The sequence below is a fragment of the Mustela putorius genome, unplaced genomic scaffold (genome assembly GCF_011764305.1).
Source record: "Mustela putorius furo isolate JIRA1106 unplaced genomic scaffold, ASM1176430v1.1 tig00000407_pilon_pilon_pilon, whole genome shotgun sequence".
NCBI classification, from domain to species: domain Eukaryota; kingdom Metazoa; phylum Chordata; class Mammalia; order Carnivora; family Mustelidae; genus Mustela; species Mustela putorius.
Genome location: NW_025421373.1, coordinates 23,518,691 through 23,538,756, shown reverse-complemented (window position 1 = coordinate 23,538,756; position 20,066 = coordinate 23,518,691). Strand labels below are relative to the sequence as shown.

General features: G+C 38.0%; 1 protein-coding gene across 2 annotated transcripts; it reads left to right on the top strand.

Moving 5' to 3' along the window:
• Positions 1-6,191: 6,191 nt before the first annotated feature.
• Positions 6,192-19,855, top strand: LOC123386874 (zinc finger protein 300-like). Of its 2 annotated transcripts, none has more exons than XM_013050318.2 (6): positions 6,192-6,310; positions 7,463-7,638; positions 8,445-8,538; positions 9,960-10,086; positions 10,459-10,554; positions 16,747-19,855. In XM_013050318.2, the coding sequence occupies exons 3-6, from the start codon at positions 8,524-8,526 to the stop codon at positions 18,288-18,290; spliced, it is 1,782 nt and encodes a 593-aa protein (XP_012905772.2). In that variant the 5' UTR covers positions 6,192-6,310; positions 7,463-7,638; positions 8,445-8,523; the 3' UTR covers positions 18,291-19,855. The 2 variants fall into 2 exon arrangements, with proteins under 2 accessions (XP_012905772.2, XP_004737861.2); XM_004737804.3 differs by having other exon boundaries at positions 6,192-6,418.
• Positions 19,856-20,066: the final 211 nt, after the last annotated feature.

Sequence of the window (20,066 nt, the reverse complement as noted above, 5' to 3'; positions counted from 1 at the left end):
CTTTTAGGCAGATGGAGTAGATACAGTTTTCCCTAATGCTTCCACTAAGGAAGAACTCAGAATTCTATACATCTTCTGGGACTGCATTGTTTTCTGGCTTTCTTAGTTTTTTGTTTGTTTGTTTGTTTGTAAGATTTTATTTATTTATTTGAGAGAGAGAGCAAATAAGAGAAAGCATGAGAGGGGAGAAGGTCAGAGGGAGAAGCAGACTCCCCTTGGAGCTGGGAGCTTGATTCGAGACTCGATCCTGGGACTCTGGGATCATGACCTGAGCTGAAGGCAGTTGCTTAACCAACTGAGCCCCCCAAGTGCCCCTGGCTTTCTTAGTTTCTATTAAGAGTCAATTGATAATCTTAGTCTTCAAAAGGAATATATCTGTTTTCCTGACTACTTTTAAGATTTTCAGCTTTTTAAAGAACATCTTCATTGAGATATACTTCACCCACTTAAAGTGTCTAATTTGGTGGCTTTTAGTATAGTCACGGATATGTGCAACCATTGCCACACTCAATTTTAGAACATTGTTATCACTTCAGAAAGAAACCCCATACTCTTCAGCTGTCACTCCACTATTCACCACATTCCCAGCCCTAAGCAACCAGTAGTCTACTTTTAGTCTCTATAGATGTACCTATTCTATTTATATTTTCATTTAAATGGCATCATATAACATGAACTCTTTTGTGATTGTCTTCTTTCACTTAATGCAATATAGTCAAGGTTCACCGGTATGGCAGCATTTATCAGTGCTTTATTCTTTTTATGGCTGAATAATATTCCATTGTATATGCATATACCATTTTTTTTATCCATTTAGCATTTGATGGATGTTGGCTTGTCTGTACCTTTTGACTTTTATGATTAATTATGTAAACAGTGTATACATTTTTGTGTGGACAAATCACTTTCAGTTGTTTTGGTTAGATTCCTGGTGGGCAGGGAGGTGCCTGGGTGACTCAGTTGGTTAAAGCCTCTGCCTTCAGCTCAGGTCATGATCCTGAGATCCTGGGATTGAACCCCACATCGGGCTTTCTGCTCAGTGGGGAACCTGCTTCCCCCTCTCTCTCTGCCTGCCTATCTGCCTACTTGTGATCTCTCACTCTGTCAAATAAATGAAAAATTTTAAAAAAGTAGATTTCCTGGCAGGGGAATTCCTGGGTCCCATAGTAATTCTATGTTTAACCATTTGAGGAACTTCCAAGTGACTGTCTAATTTTACATTCCCACCAGCAGTGTACGAGGGTTCTGATTTCACCACATCGTCATTAACCACTAACATTTGTTACTGTCTGACTTTTTGATACGAGCCATCCTAGTGGGTGTGAAGTGGTATCTCATTGTGGTTTTGATTTGCATTTCCCTGGTGACTAATAATGTCAAGCATTTTTCATGTGTTTGTCGGCTATTTGCATATAGTGTAAGGGAAGGACTCAGTTTCATTCTTTGTCATGTGCTTAGCAAATTTTCCCAGGACCATTTGTTGAGAGAACAGTCCTTTCCTCATTGAATCATCTTGCCACCCATGTCAAACACCACTTGAATATAGGTGCATGGGTTTATTTTTGGACTCTCCATTCTATTCTCTTGATCTGTATGTTTACCCATATGCTAGTACCACATTACTTTTATTACCATGATTTTGTAATAACTTTTGAAATGAGGAAGTGTGAGACATCCAACTTAGTTTTTTCTCAAGGTTGTTTTAGCTATTCTGGGTCTCTTGTAATTCCACATGTAGTTAAGGATCATCTTTCCCATTTCTGTGAAAGAAGCCACTGAATTTTGATAGGAATTTCATTGAATCTGTAGATGCCTTTGGGGAATATTGCATCTAAAAAATATCAAGTTTTCCAATCAATGATTGCATACTACCTTTACTTTTCCTTAGGTCTTTAATTTTTTTTTTCCAGGAATGTTTTTGTAGTTTTCAATGTAAAAGTGTTGCAGTTGTTTGGCTTAACTTATTCCTTGGTATTGTATTCCTTTGGAAACTTATAGAGTTGTTAAGTTAATGCCCTTTTTGAATTGTTCATTGATATCATATAGAAATACCACTTACTTTCTATGCTGATCTTGTTGTGTCCTACAATTTCAATGAATTCCTTTAATAGCTTTAATAGTTTGTATGTGAGGCAGGAGGAGGGTTTTTTTTGTTTTTTTTTTTTTTTTTTTTTTAACTAAGATTGTGTTACCTGTGAATAGATACAGTTTTACATCTCTCTTTCTAATTTGGATGCCCTTCATTTCTTTTCCTTGGCTAATTTCTCTGGCTGGAATTTCAACACAGTGTTGAATAAAGGGCTGAAAGAAAATATCCTTGTTCTGTGCTTGATCTTAGAGAAAAAAACTTTTAGTCTTTTACTGATGAATATGATGTTATTTGTGAGTTATTCATAAGTGGTCTTTATCATGTTTAGCAAGTTTCTTTCTGCTTCTAGTTTGTTGTGTTTTCATCATGAAAGGGTGCTGGACTTTGTAAAATACTATTTCTGCATTAATTGAGATGCCCAGATGATCATGATTTCATCCCCCTTGGTTCTTAATGTACATTGATAGATTTTAAAATGATGAATGACTTATTTATTTCTAGGATAAATACCACTTTGTTTAAGGTGTATAATCCTTTTAATATGTTGTATTTGGTTTGATGACATTTTGTTGAGGATTTTCTCATATATATTCATAAGAGATGTGGGTTTGTAGTTTTCTTGTGATGTCTTTGTATAACTATCACTTCACATCCACTAGGATGGATAGCAACAAAAAGTCAGATAATCTTGGAAGGTCTGAGAATAATTTTCATTCATTCTTTATGTGTTTTGTAGAATTTGCCAGTTAAGCCATCTAGTTCGGAGCTTTTCTCTTTTTTTGCTTACTGATTCAGTCTATCTGTTGTAAGTCTGCTATAAGACTGTTCTAGTTCTTTTTAAATCCATTTCAGTAGTCTGTGTGCTTCTAGGAACTTGTCTTTTTTCCAGGTTATCTAATTTGTTGGTATGGAGTTGTTCATAGTATCTTTATAATCTTACTCATCTACAGTTCTGTATTAATGTTGCCACCATCATACAGCATACATACACCATACATACAACCTTTGAACATCTTGGGGTTTAGGGGCAACTACCCACCCCCCATGCAGTTGGAAATCCATATATCACTTTTCACTCCTTCAATATGTACATAACAGCCTACTATTAATTAGAAGCCTTACCAAAAACAGTTGATTAACACATATTTTGTATGTTGCATGTGTTATATACTGTATTCTAGCTAGAAAAAGAAAGTGTTACTAAGAAAATCATAATGAAAATACATTTACAGTAGCATACTGTATTTACTGAAAAAAAATCTTCATGTAAGTGGACCCATGCAGTTCAAACCCATGTTATTCAAGGGTCAACTGTGTATGATTTTAGTAATTTGGGTCTTTGTTTCTTAGTCAGTCTAGTTAGAGGTGTGTGAATGTTGTTGATCTTTCAAAGAACCAACTTTTGGTTTTGTTGACTTCCATTGTTTTTGTCCTCTATTTTGTTATTTCCACTCAAATCTTTATTTTCTCCTTCATTCTGCTAGCTCAGGGTCTAGTTTTCATGTCTTTCTAGTTACTGAAGTTGTAAAGTGAGGTAATTGCTTGCAGTATTGCTTCTCTCTCTATTGTTTTAATGTAGGCATTTACAACTCCAAACTTGCATCCTTACACTGCCTTCGCTGTATCCCATAAGTTTGGCATGGTGTGTTTATTTCATTTGTCTCCAAGTATTTTTAAATTTACCTTGTGAATTCTTAGTTTACCCATTGGTTGTTTAAGAGTGTCCTGTTTAGTGTCTACATATTGGTCGACTTCCCAGCTTTTCTTCTCATAAATTTCCAATTTCATTCCCTTGGGGTTGGAGAACATAATATATATGATGTCAGTGTTTTAAAATGTACTGATACTTGTTTTGTAGCCTAAAATATGGTACATCCTGAAGAATGTTCCATGTGAACTTGAAAAAATTAGTATTCTGCTATTGTTGGCTGTAGTGTCCTATATGTCACTTAGGGCTAGTTTAAGTTTTAATCAAGTTCTTTATTTCCTTACGGATTTTATGTCTCTATGTTCAACCCATTATGCAAAGTGGGATGCTGAAGTCTTGCACTGTTATAGACTGTGCATTTCTCCCTTTAATAATGTCATTATTTGCCTCAATATTTTTGGTCTTTGTTGTTTAGCACATAAAGATTTATAATTGTTAATCTTCTTGATAGATTGACCCTTTTGTCAATATATAAAGACCTTTTGTCTCTTGTAACAACTTCTGACCTTATGTTAGTTTTGTCTACAATAATATCATAAAGATGAAAGTTAGGGGAGGGCAAAGTTGTAAAGGGTCAGTGCTTTATGTGCTGTTGAAATTACGTTGGTTTGTTATATATTTAGGATGTTAATTGTAATTATAATAATTACTAAATACTAAATAAGACATATTCAAAGAAAAAATAAGCAGGGAATAAAAATAGTATACAGTAAAAAAAAAAATACAAAAGAAGGCAGTATTGAGGGATTTGAGACTCCAATATAGTAAGACACATAGAAACAAATAGCAAAATGACATAAGTTCTTAATAGTAGTCACTTTAATGTAAATAGATTAAATTAATGGATGGGGGGAAAAAATGCTCCAGCCATATGTTATCTCCAACTATATGCTGTCTCAGCACATAAGATGTTTTCATTTTCTTTGATAAATTTGTAGAGTGAATTGAACTGGCCTAGATTTACATTTGCAGTGTCTGTTGAACATTTTTTATAAATGAGCAAAGCCTAGCTTACAATTGGACAAGATACCAACAATTTTGTATTGTCTTTAGTTTCATGAAAATCTTTTAAAAATGAAGATGATAGGGGCGCCTGGGTGGCTCAGTGGGTTAAGCTGCTGCCTTCGGCTCAGGTCATGATCTCGGGGTCCTGGGATCGAGTCCTGCATCGGGCTCTCTGCTCTGCAGGGAGCCTGCTTCCTCCTCTCTCTCTCTGTCTGCCTCTCTGCCTACTTGTGATCTCTGTCTGTCAAATAAATAAATAAAATCTTAAAAAAAAAAATGAAGATGATAGTTTGACCTCCACTTTTCAGCCCAAGAGTGAAGAGTTAGGGGATTTTTTTTCTTGTCCTGATTTGATGTATCATCTGACATACTGTTGAAAGCAGGATTGACTCTACACTGTAAGGGGCCAACACATCTGTTACCAAATTTCTCCTTTTGTGTGTCCACAGGCCATTCTAGCTGCAACATTTGAGTTTGGAAATGTAATGTTATTCAGTTTTATATATCAGTGAATAAAACTATACAATAATACATGTTTATGCTGTCTGTCTAATATAATTGGGCAATCACTGTTTTCAACTCATTATCTATGTCTTTTGGGGAGACAAAAACCTTTTTATTTATTTAGAAGTACTTGCCTGTCATCCTAGATTTGTTTTAGTCTCCATATGTGCTTTCACTGCCCCTTCACCACCATGTCCAAGCCTGAATTCTCTTTTGCATATTGGGCGATTTGCTGTTTATTCACCTCTGTAAACCCCTTCGCTCCCCTGGAACATCAGTTGTGCCCCCTCGGTCCCACAATGGAATCATCCGGTGTAGGGCTGAACCATTATCAGTACTTTTTTTTCCCAAGATTTTATTTATTTATTTGACAGAGAGAGATCACAAGTAGACAGAGAGAGGAGAGGAAGCAGGCTCCCTGCTGAGCAGAGAGCCTGATGTGGGGCTCGATCCCAGGACTCTGGGATCACGACCTGAGCTGAAGGCAGAGGCTTAACCCACTGAGCCACCCAGGCGCCCCCATTATCAGTACTTTTAAGTAGAATCGCCTCCAGTGGATTGTACCATTCAAAATTCCTCTTTCCCAGTAAAAGACTGTACTACTGCAACTTCTTCTCCAATCCTCCTGTTAAAGCTCTCATTGGTTTGTGTAATACTTTCTGTCATCTTGCCTCCTTCCCCTCGCTGCCACGGTGGCACAGTCCAAACTCAGGTTAAGGATAAACCGAATTCCTCAGCGTGTACGGACCTGACAGGACTCTCAATATGGCGACTCCCACTAGGAGACACGGCGTGTGGGAGTCGCCATCTTGCTTCCTTGAACAAAGCCACCGAGGACGCCGAGTGGGCAAAATCGCTCTGCAGGACTCGGCGCATGCTCGCGAGTCCCGCGCCGCACTCTCCCAGACAGGAAGCGGGAGTTCTTCGATGCATGTTAATCTGTGACAGCTGTCGGGGGTTTTGCTAGGACCGGACGTTTCGGGACCTGATAATCGAGCTGGGGGGTCAGAAGGGGGGTTTATGGATTAAGTCATTAGGAAGTCGGGGGTCTGTGAGGGTCTGTAATTGGAGGTCTATGCAGACTGATGGAAAGTCTGTGGGATGGATGTTGGGTACGTACAAGGGGTCAGTAATAGGGAGAGCAGTATGATCTGTGGGTCGGGGATGCAGGTGTTGGAGTATCCGTGTGCCAGTGATTTGTGGACCTGTATGGCCAGTCTTGTGATCGGGGTTCTTGGAGGTGCTCTTTGGGATTTGTGATTTCTGCACCTGGTGATTCAGTGATTTGTAGGGAGTCGGTAATGCAGCCAGAGACTGGTAAGGGTCAGCTCTAGTTTAGTGGGAAACACCTCACTTTACAATTTCTGCAGGTCAGAGGCCGCCCCCACGTTGAAACACCTCCTCAGATGTTTTCTCAAACCTCCATCTCCCTCCATCACTCACGTCCTCAGAGAAGAAAACATCCTTTAGACATAAGACCAAACAAATCTAAAGGATTAACCTTATTATTGTCAATTCCCTCTAGTCAAAGGCCACCAGGAACATCCTGTAGTTGAATAAGTTGGGTTTATGGCTCTGGCACCTAGCCGGGAACACGCACACCCTGGAGAAAAGGGGGGTGGGGGGGGGCCTTCTGGTATGAGAGCGTTAGAACTTCTTATAGGACTTATCCTTGTATTGGGTAATTTTGAGGAGGGCCTAAGGGGGTAGACCTTGCTCTGAATTGGATATTGAGAGAAGTGGGGTAGTTCAGTGATGGGCGATTTCAAATATCTAGGGTGAGGAGACTATTCTGACGGTAAAGCTGTAATAGGTGAGGAAGTCGTTGTTCCTATTAACTCGGAGAGGGGGTGTTTTGTGTATTGGACAATGTTGATGCTTCGTCTGTCTGTGTTCAGACATGATTTCAGGGAGGTCTTGTTTTTGGCTTATTCTATCACGGTCACAGAGTGACCTTGTCTGGTGTTGATGTTCTGTGTAATTAACTTAAAGAGGAGAATTTGAGGGTCAGGCCAGCTCTGAAATGTGAGGGCTGGTTTTTTTCTTCTTTTCTTATATGAGGTGTAATTTCAGCCCCGTGTCTTCCTGTTTATTGAAAGTGTTCTACATTCTGTTCCACAAACATTTATTAAACCCCTGCTTTTTACTTGTTTCAGAGCTCGGTGTCTAAAGAGGAGCATGACTATTGGATTGTTTCCTTCTAAGTTTATTTTGACACAGCCTGGGATAACCCCTTAGGAAACAGTCTGCCTTTCATGGGAGTACTCACTTCCTGTGAATGAGTTCAGCCTTCTCTGCATGACCCATTCTGGGACTGAGAAGAATTTACCAGGTAAGTATCTTTCTGCATTGTCGTATATTCCTGTTCATCTATGGTTCTGTGACACTATTTTCTTACATAGACAACTGCACTGTTGAATATCAGCAATACAAACTTAAACAAAAAACATGTTAAAATCAACGAAGTCAACAGTTTTAATCTATGAATATTGATTTAGCAAGAGAATTTGCTAGATTAGCGGAAAAATGTAAAAGAGCTCTTAGGATTTTGTCAGCTGCTTGTGTCTAGGGAATATGGTTCTCAGTTTTCTACTTGGCCATTCCTATTCTTATTGTCAAGGAACTGCCTCATCTGTAATTAAATCTTACATACATATGTATACATGATTATTGTTTTATGGTAGAGCCTTACAGATAGAATTACAAATAGAACTGCTGGTTCAAAGGGGAACAATAAGGTGTTTGTGTATTAACAGAAATATCTGCATTCATCCAATTAAAAATACACCCTGTAGGGACACCTGGGTGGCTCAATGGGTTAAGCCTCTGCCTTTGGCTTAGGTCATTGTCTCAGTGTCCTGGAATTGAGCCCTGCATTGGGCTCTCTGCTCAGTGGGGAGCCTGCTTCCCCCTCTCTCTGCCTGCTGCTCTGCCTACTTGTGATCTCTGTTAAATAAATAAATAAAATCTTTTTAAAAATAAAACAAAATTTAAAAATACACCTTGTACAAGATCTATGTAATCAATAATCACAAGAAGATTTTTTCATGTAGTGCTTATAGACCCTTCTATAAGGATCAAATGACCTTCTACAAGGTGACCTGATTTCCATCTGACTTCTGGTGGTGGTTGTTTCAGACTGGTAAATGGCTCCTGGAGACTGAGTCTTTCAATCCTGATTCCTCAGATCTCTGCTTTTTTGGAAGAGAAGCAGAAAATGACCAAGTCTCATGTAAGTTGCTTGCTTATTTTGTACTCAATTTCCATATAGTCAAATGGAAAAGTGCAGAAAGCTAGAAATCAGAATTAGGGAAAAGATAGAGAGAGCAAAGACTTGGAACGAGTTGCTGTGTACTATGTACTAAGCCACATAAAGCAACTATTATAGTTCATGTATATGTTATATGTACATTTTATATAAATATAATCCATATCTATATTATGTATTTTATATAAGTGTGTAAAAATTAAAGTGCAAATTTGAAAAAAAATAAAGTCAAATTTATTCAGTCTTTTCTAGCAGCCACAGTGGAGAGGTAGAGGATATCATACACATGATTTCACATTCTCCACAAATAAAATCAACTGAATTTTCAGTGAAAGTATTTCTTACCATTAAAACAAAAAGAAATTTATTTGGGGGGATCTTCTATAGATGATGTCCTGACCTATACTTCTGGATAAGTATGTCAGATTTTTTGTGGTTGTGCCTTTAAATATTTTTTTTTTTTAGAAGGCAGTCAGTGTAATGTTAGAGCTGAACTCTATAAGCATTATTCTTTGGGGGAACTAACGTATAGTTTATCCAGAGATAAAACCTAGAAAAGGGGGAATGATGAGGATCTGTATGTCTCAAAATCATGATTTCTTTCAAGTAGGCAGTTCTTTACTTAAAATTCAGTGGCAAACACTTGGGAATGCCGGGGTCTCTGATTCTGTGTAGCCTTTGCTATGGTCCCACAGTTGGTGAAGCTACTCCCCAATGGAATGCCAGTTTTGGTCCATTTTTTTCAATTTATAAAATCATTTTGCTATATTTTGTCTTGGCTTGAATTATCCCTACTTGGTAAAAACATTAAAAAAACATTGAAAAATACAAAAAATAAAAATTATAAGGGTGCCTGGGTGGCTCAGTGGGTTAAGCTGCTGCCTTCGGCTCAGGTCATGATCCCAGGGTCCTGGGATCGAGTCCCGCATTGGGTTCTCTGCTCAGCAGAGAGCCTGCTTCCCTCTCTCTCTCTGCCTGCCTCTCTGTCTACTTGTGATCTCTCTCTGTCAAATAAATAAATAAAATCTTTAAAAAAATAAAAATAAAAATAATAAAGTCAAAGGGACCCTCAGTATTCCCTTTCCTGAGATAACCAGTATTAATAATTTGTGATGCTTTTTATTATTGAACTGATTGACTGTCCAGTGTTCCTGGAACCACTTATTGAATACATTTATTTGAAATGCTGCCTTTATTGAATTCCCATTTGTGATTAAGCCTCTTTGCTCTTCTATTCTTCAAATGTGTTTGATTCCTCTTGCTACAGACAGAATTTTACATCATTTTTCTGAATAGGCATGGTGTAGAACTGGGCATATGATTTGGCATGCTATGGTAAAAATAAGAACGATCACTTCAGATTGAACAGGAACGTGCTGTTATAGGGTCCGTTGTCATTTGAGGATGTGGCTATAGCTTTCACCAAGGAGGAGTGGCAGCAACTGGACCGCACTCAGAGGACCCTGTACAGAGATGTGATGCTGGAGAACTTCAGCCACCTGGTCTCATTGGGTAAGGATGGCTTCCCCCATATCATAACAATTCCCAATCCAGTGCCTCTCTCTTCTCCTATGATCAAGTTGGGTGGGTTCCTGGCATAGGTAATGACTGACTTTGTACTCTCTTTTTTCTCTCCAGCAGAAGGTCAGTGCTCTGCTGAGAGCCAGCTGGACAGCTTCACTGAGGGGCTCCTAAAATAGCACTTTTGTTGTTGTTGTTGTTGTTAATGTAGGGCATGACTCAGGACCCTGAGATCAAGAGCTGAGCTGAGTTGAGATCAAGAGTCGGACACTTTGACTGACTGAGCCACCCAGGTGCCTAGAACCCTTTCTTTTTTTTCTTCAGTGTAGCCAACCGAGTTCCTCTCTGATTTCTCCATAATAGGGCATCCAATGTCCAAACCAGATGTCATCTCCAAGTTGGAACAAGGACAAGAGCCATGGATTGTAAAAAGAGATATATCAAGTTGGATCTATCCAGGTAAAAAGCTGGCAGGTGGGAGTCAAGGGAAGTGAAATCTCAGTTTCTTTGTTTTTGATTTTAATTGGCGGGTGGCTGAGATTTATGCTTCCAACCAGATTGGCCGCTCCTGTTCCTTCTTGCTCCTGTGCTGAGTATGTAGTAAGTATTCAACAACTTGTTAATTAAGTAATAGTGAGCCATAAAGAGAAGAAAACTTTCTTTCTGATTCACTCAACAATTATATCTTTAGTGGCTTTCTGGAAGAAATTCAAAGGCAATAGAAGTCAGATGCTTTTCAGGACCACAGGTTGTACATGGAAAGACAAAACATCAGAGTTCATGGCTGCATAAAATCGTACCACCAATGTAATTAATGTTTTAGGAGTTCCCTGAAAATTATAGTCTAAAGAAATGTGGCATAACTTAAGAAGGCATGTTTTCCAAACAAGAACCAGCTATTCTGAAGTATATTTGAAGTGTGGGTTGGGCAAGAGGAGGGGGAAGGCAAGCTCAGGCAATGGGTGTGTACAAGTTCTTGGAGTTAGGAATCATTGTGGCTTTTCTGCAGAAATTTTCTAGGCTTGCCTTCAATAAAAACTATTTATTCAGGGAATAAAGGGATATAAGCATGGATATACAGTGCGAATATGGACAGTTAAAGTCCATACTGTAGCTGTACTCTGTATTTTCTATTTTATTTATACAACTTTGAGATCTAACTCACATGCCTTACAATTCACCCATTCAAAGTTAACAATATAGTGGTTTTATCATATTCACAGATATGTGAAACGATTGCTGCAGTCAATTTTAAAACACTTTATCACATACGAAAGAAATCCTGTACCCTTTTGCTATCACACCCCTGCTTCGCATCTTCAGCCCTAAGCGGCCACTAATCTGCTTTCACTATTGATTTACCTACTCTTGATATTTTATTTAAACGAAATTGTGCAATATGTGTTTTTTTGTGACTGGCTTCTTTCAGTTAGCATGCTGTTTCTGAGGGTTATCACATTATATAGTGTGTATCTGTAGTTCGTTTCTTTTTTGGCTGAATAATACTCCATTGTGTGGATACACGACATTTAGTTATCCGTTCATCAGTTAATGGATATTTGGCTTGTGTCCACCTTTTGGCAACATGAATAATGCTGCTATAAACATTCATGTGCAAGTTCTCATGTAGGTGTATGTTTTACTTCTTCTTTGGTAGAAGTGGAACTGCTGGGTCGTATGGGAACTCTGGGTTTAACTAAAATTATCTGTAATGACTAATTATGTTGAGTGTATTTTTATCTGCTTGTTGGCCATTATGTACCTTGTTCAGAAAATAGTCTGTTGAGAGACTTTGTCTATTTTGAATTATTTGCCTTTTTATTATAGAATTGTAAGAGTTCTTTATAGAGGTAAAATTCTTACGCAGAACTTACATGGAACTCCAGAAAGTCCAGTTTTTCTATTTTTCTTTTGTTGCCTGTGCTTTGGTATTGTATCCAAGAATCTGTTGCCAAATCCAAGGTCATGAAGATTTACCCCAAGTTTTTTTCGAGAAGTTTTATACTGTCAGTGCTCTTACATTTAGGCCTTTGAGTTAATTTTTACACATGGTATGAAGTAAGTGTCTAACTCCCTTCTTTTGCCTTGGCAGTCCATGTGTTCCAGCACTATTGATTGATTTTGATTTTGATTATGACATGAGTTTTTTTTCTTTTAATATTTTATTTTATTTATTTGACAGAGAGAGATCACAAGTAGGCAGAGTTAGGCAGAGAGAGAAGGGGAAGCAGGCTCCCCGCTGAGCAGAGAGCCCAACTCGGGGCTTGATCCCAGGACACTGAGATCCTGACCCGAACCGAAGGCATCGGCTTAATCCACTGAGCCACCCAGGTGCCCCAGATTATGACATGAGTTTTAATTTATTTTCTTTAATACCACTATATGTAAATACAGTGTTGTATTAGTTTCAGGTGTACAGTATAGCAGTTCAGCAATTCCATATATTTCTCAGTGCTCATCGAGATAAGGGAGCTCTTAATCGCCTTCACCTATGTCACCCATCCCCTCACCTAACCCCTCACCCACCTCCCCTCTGTTTGTTCTCTGTAGTTGAGTCTGTTTTTTGGTTTGTCTCTTTTTTGTTAGTTTCCTCCTTTGTTCATTTGTTTTGTTTCTTAAATTCTACATAGGAGTGAAATCAAATGGTATTTTTCTGACTGGCTTATTTCATTTAGTATTCTACTCTGTAGATCCATCCATGTTGTTGCAAATGGCAAGATTTCGTTCTTTCTTATGGTTGAATGGTAAAATTCCTAAGAATTCAATATTCTGATGGCTGCATAATATATGTGTATATGTATACCACATCTTTATCCATTCATCTGTTGATGGACACTTCCATAATTTGGCTATTATAAATAATGCTGCAATAAACATAAGGATGTGTATATCCCTTTGAGGTTAGCGTTTTGTATTTTGGGGGTAAATATCCAGTAATATGATTACTGGATCATAGGGTAGTTCTGTTTTTAATTTTTTGAGGAACCTCCATACTGACTTCCACAGTGGCTGCACCAGTTTGCATTCCCAGCAACAGTGTGCAAGTGCTCTCTTTTCTCCACATCCTCACCAACACTTGTTGTTTCTTGAGCTTTTGATTTTAGCCATTGTGATATGTGTGAGGTGCTATCTCATTTTGGTTTTGATTTGCATTTCCCTGATGATGAGTGATATTGAGCATGTTTTCTGTGTCTATTGGCCAGCTGGATGTCTTCTTTAGAGATATGTCTGTTCATGTCTTCTGCCCATTTTTAATTATATTATTTGGTTTTGGGGTATTGAGTTGTATAAGTTCCTTATATATTTTGGATACTAACCATCTACCAGATATGTCATTTGCAAATATCTTCTCCCATTCCTAGGTGGTCTTTTAGTTTTGCTGGTTTTCTTTGCAGTGCAAAAGCTTTTTATTTTGATGCAGTCCCAATAGTTTATTTTTGCTTTTTGATTGCCTTGCCTCAAGAGACACATCTAAAAAGATGCTGTTAGGGCTGATGTCAGAGAAATTATTCCCTATACTCTCTTTTAGGATTTTTATGGTTTCAGTTCTCATTTAGGTCCTTAATCCATTTTGAGTTTACTTTTGCATAGGTGTTAAGAAAGTGGTCCTTTTTCATTCTTTTGCATATAGGTGTCCAGTTTTCCCAACACCATTTGTTGGAATGATGTCTTTCCCATTGCATATTCTTGCCTCTTTTGTTGAAGATTAATTGACCATAGAATTATGGGTTTATATCTGAGCTCCCTATTCTGTTCTTTTGAACCATGTGTCTGTTTTTGTGCCAGGACCATATTGTTTTGATTACTACAATTTTGTAGTATAACTTGAAGTCTGGAATTGTGGTGCCTCTAGTTTTGTTTTTCTTTTTCAAGTTTGCTTTGGCTCTTCTGGATCTTTTGTGGTTCCATACAAATTTTAGGGTTATTTGTTCTAATTCTGTGAAAAATGCTATTGGCATTTTGGTAGGGATTGCCTTACATGAGTGGATGGCTTTGGGTAATATAGACATTTTAACAATATTTGTTCTTCCAATCAATGAACATGGAATGTTTTTTTAATTGTGTTATCTATAATTTCTTTCATCAGTGTTTTATAGTTTTCAGAATACACATCTTTTATCTCTTTGGTTAAGTTTATTCTTAGGTATTTTATTATTTTTGGTACAGTTGTAAATGAGATTGTTAATTTTTCTTTTAGCTGCTTCTTGAGAGCTTGTTTGGAGGTTCTAGCAGGGGAGTGCAGCTACTCGTATACCCTTGACCGAAGAACGGTCCTCTCCTCTATCGGGGAAGGTCGTCCTCTTCGACCGAGCGCGCAGCTTTGGGAGGGACGCACATGGAGCGGTGAGGGAGGAAGGGGACACCCGCCTAGCCAGCCAGATCAGCCGAATCAACCCTGGCGATCAATGGGGTGACAGATGTCGCAGCCAGATCGCCCTCACATCCTTTTAGCTGCTTCTTTATTAATGTATAGAAATGTAATAAATTTCTGTACATTGATGTTGTATTCTGTGACCTTGCTGAATTCATTTATCAGTTCCAGAAGTTTTTTGGTGGCATCTTTAGGCTTTTCTTTCTTTTTTTTTTTTTTTTAAGATTTTATTTATTTATTTGACAGAGAGATCACAAGTAGGCAGAGAGGCAGGCAGAGAGAGAGAGAGGAGGAAGCAGGCTCCCTGCTGAACAGAGAGCCCGATGCGGGACTCGATCCCAAGACCCTGAGATCATGACCTGAGCCGAAGGCAGCGGCTTAACCCACTGAGCCACCCAGGCACCCTCTTTAGGGTTTTCTAAATGTGGTATCATGTCATCTGCAAATAGTGGAAGTCTTACTTCTTCCTTACCAGTTTATATGCCTTTTATTTCTTCTTGTCCAATTGCTGTGGCTAGGACTTCCAGTACTATGGAATAAAAGCGGGCATCCTTGTCTTGTTCCTGACCTGAGAGCTTTTGCTCATTGAGTATGATGTTAGCTGTGGGTTTTTCATATATAGACTTTATTATGTTGAGGTATGTGCCCTCTACACCTAATTTTTTGAGGGTTTTTATCATGAATATATGTTATACTTTGTCAAATGCTTTTTCTACATCTATTGAAATGATCACTTGGCTTTATCCTTTTTCTTACTGATGTGACATATCAATTAACTTTTTGGCAAATATTAAACCATTTTGCATATAGAATAAATCCTACTTGATCATAGTGAATAAATTTTTTAATGTATTGTTGGATTCAGTTTGCTAATATTTTGTTGAGGATTTTCTCATCTATGTCCACCAGAGATATTGGCCTGTAATTCTCTTTTTTTGCTTTCTGCTTTCTCAAATCTAATAAGCCCACCTGGTGAAATTTTAATTTCAGCCTTAGAATTTTCATTTGGTTCTTTTATGTTTTAACTTACACAAAATAAATGTTGGGCATAGAGTAAGTTAACTACTACCACAATCATGATACAAAAGAGTTCTAATAGTCAAAATTTCCTCTTCCTGCCTCTTTATGGTCAAACTAGTTCCTTTATATGCTTTTTTCCTCTTTTAAAATTACATATTTGTTTATTCATTGCCTAGCAATCTTTTCCTTTAAGTTCTTTAATATGTTTATAATAGCTTCTTTGGGATCTTTGTTTACAAAATACAGCATTTGTACCCACATAGAATCATATTGACTGATTTTACTCCTTAGTTTAGATCAGTTTTCTGTTTCTTTATATGTCTAGTAATTTTTGATTGAAAATGCTACATCGTAGATGATCTGTTGTAGTGTGGATTCTTTTGATCCTTCTAAGGGTTTCTGTTTTGTCTTAGAGGCATTTAACTTGCTTAGGCTTAAACTGAAATCTTTTTGTCCTATAGAGTGTCATTGCTGATGGCTCTCTTTAGTTCTTGTTTGTTTGTTTAAATCTGGCTCTCTAAGAGACTCCCCTCCACCTTTGGATAAGGTAGAGGTAAGCTAGTGATTTGGGCAGAGGTTGTATGAGACATCATACACAAGCGTGGCTTTCACTGTTTGCTGCCTGAGTAGTGCATGTTTCAGAACACTTTACAAGTATAGCAAGTTTGCAAGACTCTCCAAATTTCCAATCACTGTTGGGCTCTCTAGAATATCTTTTTATAGATCTTTTAGTGGTCAAGTGGAGGTATGTGGACGGTATTATCTCAACCTTTTATGACTCTTTTGCTTCCAAATTCCTGTTAAATTTCTTGCTACTCTTACTAACAGCATTAAGCTGTACCTATGGATTTGTGTTATCTTTTAATGCCCCATAAACTAGGGATGGGAGATGGGAAAACCCTGAGAAAGAATGCTAGCTCCCCATTCTTACATAATGAAGTAGAAGTTTCTGGTGAGTAAGCATTTTTTGGCTTATTACCACCTGTTAATAGTTTTTCAGTGCCCTAAATTAGTTGCTTTTTTATTTTATTTGTTTTTGTACTTGGTTTCTTTGGGAGCAGAATTCCTCAACTACCTCAGCCATCACCACTGGGAGTAAAGTCCATCTTTAATTACTAGTGATAAATTTACATTTTCAAATGGCCTATTACCCTCCCAGTTTTCTGTCTCCTGGACCATCATATATCATCCATTTGTTTTTACATCTTTTGTCCTCTACTAAATCTTTTTATCTGTTTGATTTTTTTTTATTCTTTCAGAGAAGGAGACTAGGCTTGAAAATCCTCAGTTGGATATATTTGGAGGTGTTTCCTTCCAAAAGGAGATATTGGCAAGTGTGACAAGGGAGCATTCATTGTACTCCATTTTTAAGGTCTGGCAGGGTGATGACCAGCTGGAGAGAGATGCAGAAAATCAAGACAGACTTCTTAGGCAAGTCATGGTCATCAAAAACAAAACAGTTTCTGAAGAGTCAGGCTATTCATATAAGACATTAGGAAAAATATTTCATGACTACGTAGACCTAGATGCTTCAAGACAAGGACTGTATGACTGTGACTCCTTTGAAAAGAGCTTGGAAGCTAATGTAAACTTATTCAGTTGTAATAGGGGTTATGCAAGAAAAAACACTGATGAGAATTTTGGGTGTGGGAGTACACCTATTTCTTCCTATTCTAAGCATGAAAAAATTCATAATGGAGTGAAACACTGTGAAGATTGTCAATGTGGAAAGATTATCAGCAATAAACAATCTCTTATTCAATATATGAATGTTGAAACTGGAGAGAAGACCAGTGTATGCATTGAATGTGGAAAATCTTTTCTAAAAAAGTCACAACTCATAATACATCAAAGAATTCATACTGGAGAGAAACCGTATGATTGTGGTACATGTGGGAAAGCCTTCAGTGAGAAGTCACATCTCATTGTACATCAGAGAACTCATACTGGGGAAAAACCTTATGAATGTTCTGAATGTGGAAAAGCTTTCTCTCAAAAATCATCCCTCATTATACATCAGAGAGTTCACACCGGGGAAAAACCATATGAATGTAATGACTGTGGGAAAGCCTTCTCCCAGAAATCCCCCCTCATTATACATCAGAGAATTCACACTGGAGAGAAACCTTATGAATGTAATCAATGTGGGAAGGCCTTCTCCCAGAAGTCACAGCTGATTATACATCATAGAGCTCATACTGGAGAGAAACCATATGAATGTACTGAATGTGGGAAAGCTTTCTGTGAGAAGTCCCACCTCATTATACATAAAAGAATTCACACTGGGGAGAAACCCTACAAATGTGCTCAATGTGAGGAAGCCTTCAGCAGAAAATCAGAACTCATTATACATCAGATAATTCATACTGGGGAGAAACCTTATGAATGTACTGAATGTGGGAAGACCTTCTCCCGGAAGTCACAGCTCATCATACATCAGAGAACACATACTGGAGAGAAACCCTACAAATGCAGTGAATGCGGAAAAGCCTTCTGTCAGCAGTCACATCTCATTGGACATCAGAGAATTCACACAGGAGAAAAACCTTATATATGCAGTGAATGTGGGAAAGCCTTCTCTCAGAAGTCCCACCTCCCGGGGCATCAGCGCATTCATACAGGAGAGAAACCTTACGTGTGTGCTGAATGTGGAAAGGCCTTTTCCCAGAAGTCAGACCTTGTTGTACATCGGAGAATTCATACTGGGGAGAAACCCTATCAGTGTACTATCTGTGGTAAAGCATTCATCCAGAAGTCACAACTCACTGTACACCAGAGAATTCATACAGTAGTAAAATCATAAGAATGTATTAAGCACAGAAAATGTCTTCTTCAGTATTTTCTCAAGCCTTAAAAATGACATAAAATCCATGGATTTCAATGAGTTTGGGAGCATCTTTACTGATGAAGTTCCTAATGTATTTAATTTTTTTATCAGCAATAATACAGACATCTCTGTTATATAAATAATGGGTATTTTCACTATGACATGTAAGACTTTTGAACTTGTGAACTGAATGATTAATATCACAAGTTACATATATAGTTTATTTTGAAGTTATGTATTTATGTTATATAGTAAGAATTGGATATATGATAATATTGTTAATGTTAACTTAGCATAACTATGGCTGTGCAGTAATTCCCCATAGAGGACATAAAGAAAGCTTGGGTCAAAAGATGCCATGACCTTGAAACTGAGCCTGGGGGAAGGATTTGATTGTCATTCCTAAAGGTACCTGTAAAATTATTCTTGTAGATGGATGGAAAGATGGGTTGATAAGGTCCAATAAATGTCATCTCTTTGTTTGGTTGTTTATTTCATTTCAAGAATTTAAGTTGATCTGTGTCTGTGGATGGACCCAGGATCTTGGAATTGACACTTCTTGTTATTTCTCTCTTTTACTCTTCCTGTCTAGGAGCTTGGCGTGTTGGAAAGACATAGACGGTCATTAGTTTTAATGCTTATTCCACTACTCACCGATTGTGTAACTTCAGGGAAACCTTTTTTCATCTGCAGTATCTGTTCCCTCATCTATGTGTAAAATTCTGGCAGAGAACACGTTTTAGTTCATATTTGTCCCTTCATCTTCCCTCTCTGTTCTTTTGCAGGAAGTTGCTAATACCAAGGTATATACCTTTACATTTGATTTGCATTCCAGACACTGTGTTTTTGATTCCCCTGATTTCTTTTTCTGTCTTTTTTTCATTAACACTGCTCTTGTGTCTGGTGGCCTAATTCATACTGTTGTAGAGACCTCACTTTTTATTTTATTTGCAAATACATGTAAGTTATGGTGTTTGCACATAAAGACCCTGTGTGATACCATCACAGATCCCGTTTTACCCTTTCCCAGAAGCATCCATTCTTTTTCCTAAGAATTGAATGGCCCTCAGGGAAAAATCCACAGGGAATGTGGAAGACATGCCTGGGGTAGCCTACATAGGCAGGTATGAATCAGGACATAAAAATCCCACCTGCTATCCCTAAAATGTTTCTCTATTCTTTGTTGTAGGCCCAGCTCTTCTCTCATAAGAATCTTTAGGAAAGCATCTTGAAGAGGAGAAGTCCTATGTAGCAAGGATGTAGTGACCTGTGTGGCTAAATATGATTTCTGCAAGAAAGTTCCTACTTGATTCCTTCATATGTCCTGCTTAGCAGCTCTTTCTCTGCAGGGCCCCAGTGTTTACACTGATGATGGTGTGAAGTTTAAGACTCTGTATGGGAACCTCTGCAGAGGACATGCCATGCTTATAAAGATGTGTGAATATGTGTGAGAAAATTCTCTGTGTCATTGTAAATAACAGTGATTGATATTGCATATGATTGGCCATTTGGACCTGGGAAATAAAACATTCAGGCATGTACCACGGAGTGATCTATCTGCGGAGTGATCTATCTGCTTTGAGAGGTCTTGATGGCATGGGAAAATTAGGGTCTCCGGAACATACAGAAATGTTGTGAGAAGGAAATGATAATATAGTAACAGTTATGGAAATTGTGTGAGGAAAATAAAGATTCAAGAGTTCTTATCTTCTCATGGGCCTTCCATTTTGCCTTTTCACCTTCCAGCGAAGC